The sequence below is a fragment of the Eimeria acervulina genome, genomic scaffold (genome assembly GCF_000499425.1).
Source record: "Eimeria acervulina Houghton genomic scaffold, Eah_scaff49, whole genome shotgun sequence".
Taxonomy (NCBI): Eukaryota; Apicomplexa; class Conoidasida; order Eucoccidiorida; family Eimeriidae; genus Eimeria; species Eimeria acervulina.
The window spans coordinates 76,847-81,846 of NW_013549768.1; the positions used below are offsets into that span (position 1 = coordinate 76,847).

Below are 5,000 nucleotides of genomic sequence, written 5' to 3' on the forward strand. Positions count from 1 at the left end.
AGCTGTGTGCTGGGGGGCCCCCCTGGGCCCCTCATCTGCTGCTGCAGTTTGTTAGCAGCAGCAGCAGCAACAGCTGCAGCAGCAGCAGCAGCAGCAGCAGCTCTCTATTTCTCTCTCTCTTTTTTATTGTTGTTTGTCTCTTCTCTGACTGTCTCATGAGTCTATCTTCTTCCCCTTAAAGCAGCAGCAGCGAGGTTGGGTGTCAATCGAGCTCTTAGGGCGGTGGAGCCCTAGGGTTTAGGGTTTAGGGTTTAGGGTTTAGGGTTTAGGAGGATGGCTTTCCGCGCGTTGCTCTCGCAGCCTCAGCCCCAGGGCTGCGCTGCCTCTGCCGGAGACAGCACAATATCAGGGGTCTCAACAAACCCTTTAACTTCTTTCTTAAGTGCAGCTACACAAGATCCGCTCAGAACACAACAGGTAGGGTTTAGGGTTTAGGGTTTAGGAAAGGAGAGGGCTGGGAGTTAGGGTTTGGGAATTTGCTGTTTAGGGTTTAGGGTTTAGGGTTTTGGGTATAAAGGCTTTAGCCGTATATATAAAAGCCTAGCTGTTCGGGTTTGCTGTTTAGAGTATGTTACAAAGGGTTTGTTGTTTAGGGTTTAGGGTTTAGGGTTTAGGGTTTGGGGTTTGTTGCTTGCAGCTGACTGAGGGCTATGACTTGTCAGCACTCGAGAACCCTCTGGCAGGGCAGCAGCAGGAGAAGAAATATGCAGCAGCAGCAGCTGCTGCTGCTGCTGCTACTGACGCTCATGCCCCTTCGTTTGCTGCAGCAGCAGCAGCATCAACTGCAACAGCAGCAGGAAATGCAGCAGAGATAATATCGCCGCAGCCCCGTATGCAGGGGTTTAGGGTTTAGGGTTTGGGGTTTAGGGTTTACGATTTGGTGTGTAGGGCTTGGGGTTTGGGGTTTGTGGTTTAGGGTTTTTAAGGTTCAGGGCTTAGGGTTTAGGGTTTAGGGTTTAGGGTTTTGCGTCTTCTGTTGCTTCAGATGGCGTCGAAGAGCTTCTTGCTGGCAGCACAGCAGCAGCAGCAGCAGCAACAGCTGCAGCAGAAGCAGCAGCAGAAGCAGCACTCTTACGGGTGCCTTATATGAAGGAGTCCTTCTTCCATTCAGCAGCAACACAGCAGCAGCAGCAGCAGCAGCAGCATGCGGCCTCATCGTGGGCATCTGAGTTTCTTAGGCAGCAGCAGCAGCAGCAGCAGCAGCAGCATCGGCTGCAGCGCTTCGGCAGTGATGCGGGGCTGGTGCAGGAGTGGGCTAAGGTGAGAGACCGCTTGCTGTTGCTGCTGCTGCTGCTGCTGTTGGTGCTGGTGCTGCTGCTGCTGCTGGTGCTGCTGCAGTTGTTGCTGTTGCTGCTGTTTATTCCCCGTGCAGCAGATGCTCCTCTGTGGCTGTCTCTTCTGTTGCTGAGTTTGCTGCTGCTGCTGTTGCTGCTGTTTACCTTCAGGAGTTTGAGGCGCTGTCTCTGGGTGGCCCCGCAGCAGCAGCAGCAGCAGCAACACAGCAGCAGCAGCAGCTGCAGCAGCAGCAAACTCATTTTTTTGCTTCTCCTTCTTATATCTCGGGAGCACGAGAAGCTTCAGAGCGGTTTGCTGCGGGGGCCCCACCCTTTGGGTTGCAGCTGCCGCTGCAGCAGCAATTCCCTTACCATATGCTGCAGCAGCAGCAGCAACAGCAACAGCAACAGCAACAGCAACAGCAACAGCAGCAGCAGCAGCACAGTGAACAGCAGCAGCAGCAACAACAAGAGCAAGAGGAATCTTCACAACCGGAACCATTTGACCCCGTAAGAAGGGCGACATTTGCTGCTGCAGTTGCTGCTGCTGCTGTTGCAGCAGCAGCAGCAGCAGCAGCAGCAGCAGCAGCAACTGCTGCTGCTGCCCGTGCTGCTGTATATGCGTGGTTTATTGTTGTGGTTTGTATTGCTGATGTTCGTTTCATAGCATTCTTGCTGCTGCTGCTGCTGCTGCTGCCCCCGAACCAACCCCTCCACCCACCGCCGCTTCCTTTGCTGCTGCTGCTGCTGCTGCTGCTGTTAGGCTGTTGCACGAGACTTAGTGAAGGGATTAAAAGCAGCGGGAGGCCCCAAAATTCTCAGCGCAGAGTTTACAAAGTTTGTGGAGGCCCTTGCAGAAGGAAGGCTTAAGCTCGAGAATGGACAGGTAAACCCTAAACCCTAAACCCTAAACCCTAAACCCTAAACCCTAAACCCCCGTCTCGCAGCCGCATATTCGAAACCCTCTTTTACCTGCGTTCGTAAAGAGCTGTGAAGGAGTACGTGCAGTTGCATCATAATAGACAACAGACGGCATGGGGTTTAGGGTTTAGGGTTTAGGGTTTAGGGCTTGCGTTTCAGCGGGTGTCTCGCGAGAGTTTGCCTTTGGACGATAAGGGTTTAGGGTTTAGGGTTTAGGGTTTGCATGTCAGCCGGCATCTCGCGAGGGTTTGCCTGTGAACGTTATAAAGCGCACATAAGGGTTTAGGGTTTAGGGTTTGCGTTTCAGCTGCTGGTATCTCGCGAGGGTTTGCCTGTGGAGGATAAGGGTTTAGGGTTTAGGGTTTAGGGTTTGTGTTTCAGCTGGTTTCTCGCGAGGGTTTACCCGTGGACTGGGATACTGATTTAGCGCGACAAGAGTTAGAGAGAACAACAACAATTAAAAATAATAAAACAGCAGCAGATGCAGCAGCAGGGTTTGAGGGGTCTTTACGTGAGCTCGAGGAGACCTGGAAAAGGGCCCATGAAAACGTAAACCCGAAACCCTAAACCCTAAACCCTAAACCCTTGTGGGGCTCAAACCCTAAACTCTAGTTTGTAACGGACCTTAAACCCTAAAGAAATACCTGCATTAACAACCATTATAAACCCTAAATCGCAACAAACCCTAAACCCTAAACCCTAATTCACTGCAAACCCTAAACCCTAATTCAAAACGGAAGCAAAGCCCTTGTAAATAACAGAAGTTAATGAACAACAAACCCTAAACCCTAATAAACATAAAGAGGAACTGCACTCCAACAAAGCGCAGCAAACCCTAATCAACATGCAAAGCTAAACCCTAATAAGCAACAAACCCTAAACCCTAACAAGCAACAAACCCTAAACCCTAATTAGCATTAAATCCGAACACAACACGAGGCCCCAACCGTACCCTTTCTACTTTGAAAATTCTTATATCAGCTAAACCCTAGCGTTTACCGTAAGCAGGTTAGGGTTTAGGGTTTAGGGTTTAGGGTTTAGGGTTTAGGGTTTAGGGTTTAGGGTTTTGCATTCAGGGAGAGATTGACACTGAAGAACTGATGCTGTTTCAATCGATCTTTAAATCCGAAGAAATGGAGGGGATTCTTTCAAAGGATATACAAGAGCACATGGGTAAACCCTAAACCCTAATTGTAGGGTTTTGTTGTTACCATCTAGGGTTTAGGGTTTAGGGTTTAGGGTTTAGAGTTCGGGGTTTGTGTTTGCAGAAGAAGTCTTTCAGCCCTCTGTGGAGCCGTCATTGGGCGTCGCTGAGGACCTTGATGAACGTACGTTTGCGTATTTAGGGTTTAGGGTTTAGGGTTTATGGTTTAGGGTTTAGGGTTTAGGGTTTGAGTTGGTGTTTGTGGTGTGCAGAGGACGCAAACTCTCCGCTGTACTTCCACCCTAATAACCCTTATTTAAAAAACCCTGCAGGCTTATTAACAGCAAACAATTTATTAAGTAAAGGACAGCTTCAAGAAGCTATCTTGGTGCTGGAGGCAGAGGTGCAGATACACCCCAACAGCAGCGAAGGCTGGAGGCTCTTAGGCCAGTGCCACGCGGACAATGAACAAGTAAACCCTAAACCCTAATAAACCCTAATAAACCCTAATAAACCCTAAACCCTTCGCGAGACCCAATAGAAGAACGGGGACGGGGGGAAGCGGCGAGGTTCGAGGGACCACCCATGTTTTAGGGTTTAGGGTTTAGGGTTTAGGGTTTAGGGTTTGCTCAGGACGTGGAGGCAATCCATTGTTTGAAGAAAGGCCACAGTGTTGACCCGTACAACCTCGACAGGTGAGCTCTAAACCCTAAACCCTAAACAGCCTCAAACCCTAAACCCTCTGCTGCACTCTCGCGCTGTTTTTAGTGGTTTACAAGAAGAAAAACTCCGAGGCTTAGAGTTGGGCTAAGGGTTCAGGGTTTAGGGTTTAGGGTTTAGGGTGAGAAACCAGCCGCCTATCGCTTAGAGTTTATAAGGGTTTAGGGTTTAGGATACACCACCTCTTGCATACGTTTTAGGGTTTAGGGTTTATTAAGGTTTGCAGCTGACAGCCCATTAGGGTTTAGGGTTTAGGGTTTAGGGTTTAGGGTTTAGGGTTTAGGGTTTGTGGCGCAGTCTGATGGCTTTGGGGGTTTCTCTAACGAACGAGTTAGACATCGCTCAGGCTCTTCTTTATTTGCGCACTTGGCTGGCGAACCATGATGATTTTCAGCATCTTCCCGGGCTCTCTGTAAACCCTAAACCCTAAACCCTAAAACCTAAACCCTCGATTGTAAACCCTACTCTACATAGTTCTGTCTCTCTCATCCGTCAGCACCTCTCTCTCGTCTTCTACCTCCTCATGTCTCTTGCAGATGCTACGGTTTAGTATTTAGGGTTTAGGGTTTAGGGTTTAGGGTTTAGGGTTTGTGTTTAGGAGCGTGCCCCGGAGGATTTTAATGCCTTGAAGGTAGAGTTAGTGTCTCTGTTTGAAGCAGCACTTAGAGAGCCTCACGAAGCAGCAGGGCAGCTGCATGCAGCTTTAGGGGTTTTGTATAATATTGACAGAGTTTATGATAAGGCCCTTCACCACTTCACCGAGGCGCTCAAATATACGTACGCCAAGGGTTTAGGGTTTAGGGTTTAGGGTTTAGGGTTTGGGGTTGCGTGGGTTGAGCGTGGTGTATTTTTAGGGTTTAGGGTTTAGGGTTTATTGTTTATTCTTTAGGGTTTAGGGTTTATGGTTTGCTCGTTGTTTCGGCTTTTCCCCCTGTTGCGTG

General features: G+C 49.4%; 1 protein-coding gene across 1 annotated transcript in view; it reads left to right on the plus strand.

Moving 5' to 3' along the window:
- Positions 1-273: 273 nt before the first annotated feature.
- Positions 274-5,000, plus strand: part of EAH_00009820 (TPR domain-containing protein, putative) — a gene marked incomplete at both ends in the record, with an annotated part of 13,327 nt that continues 8,600 nt past the window's right edge. The window contains 13 exons of the mRNA XM_013395284.1: positions 274-417; positions 638-830; positions 986-1,260; positions 1,446-1,784; positions 2,038-2,160; positions 2,426-2,455; positions 2,577-2,744; positions 3,272-3,368; positions 3,464-3,523; positions 3,612-3,811; positions 3,973-4,034; positions 4,357-4,471; positions 4,658-4,836. Of these exons, the coding sequence (XP_013250738.1) occupies positions 274-417; positions 638-830; positions 986-1,260; positions 1,446-1,784; positions 2,038-2,160; positions 2,426-2,455; positions 2,577-2,744; positions 3,272-3,368; positions 3,464-3,523; positions 3,612-3,811; positions 3,973-4,034; positions 4,357-4,471; positions 4,658-4,836 (1,985 nt within the window). The remainder of the gene's footprint in view (positions 418-637; positions 831-985; positions 1,261-1,445; positions 1,785-2,037; positions 2,161-2,425; positions 2,456-2,576; positions 2,745-3,271; positions 3,369-3,463; positions 3,524-3,611; positions 3,812-3,972; positions 4,035-4,356; positions 4,472-4,657; positions 4,837-5,000) is intronic.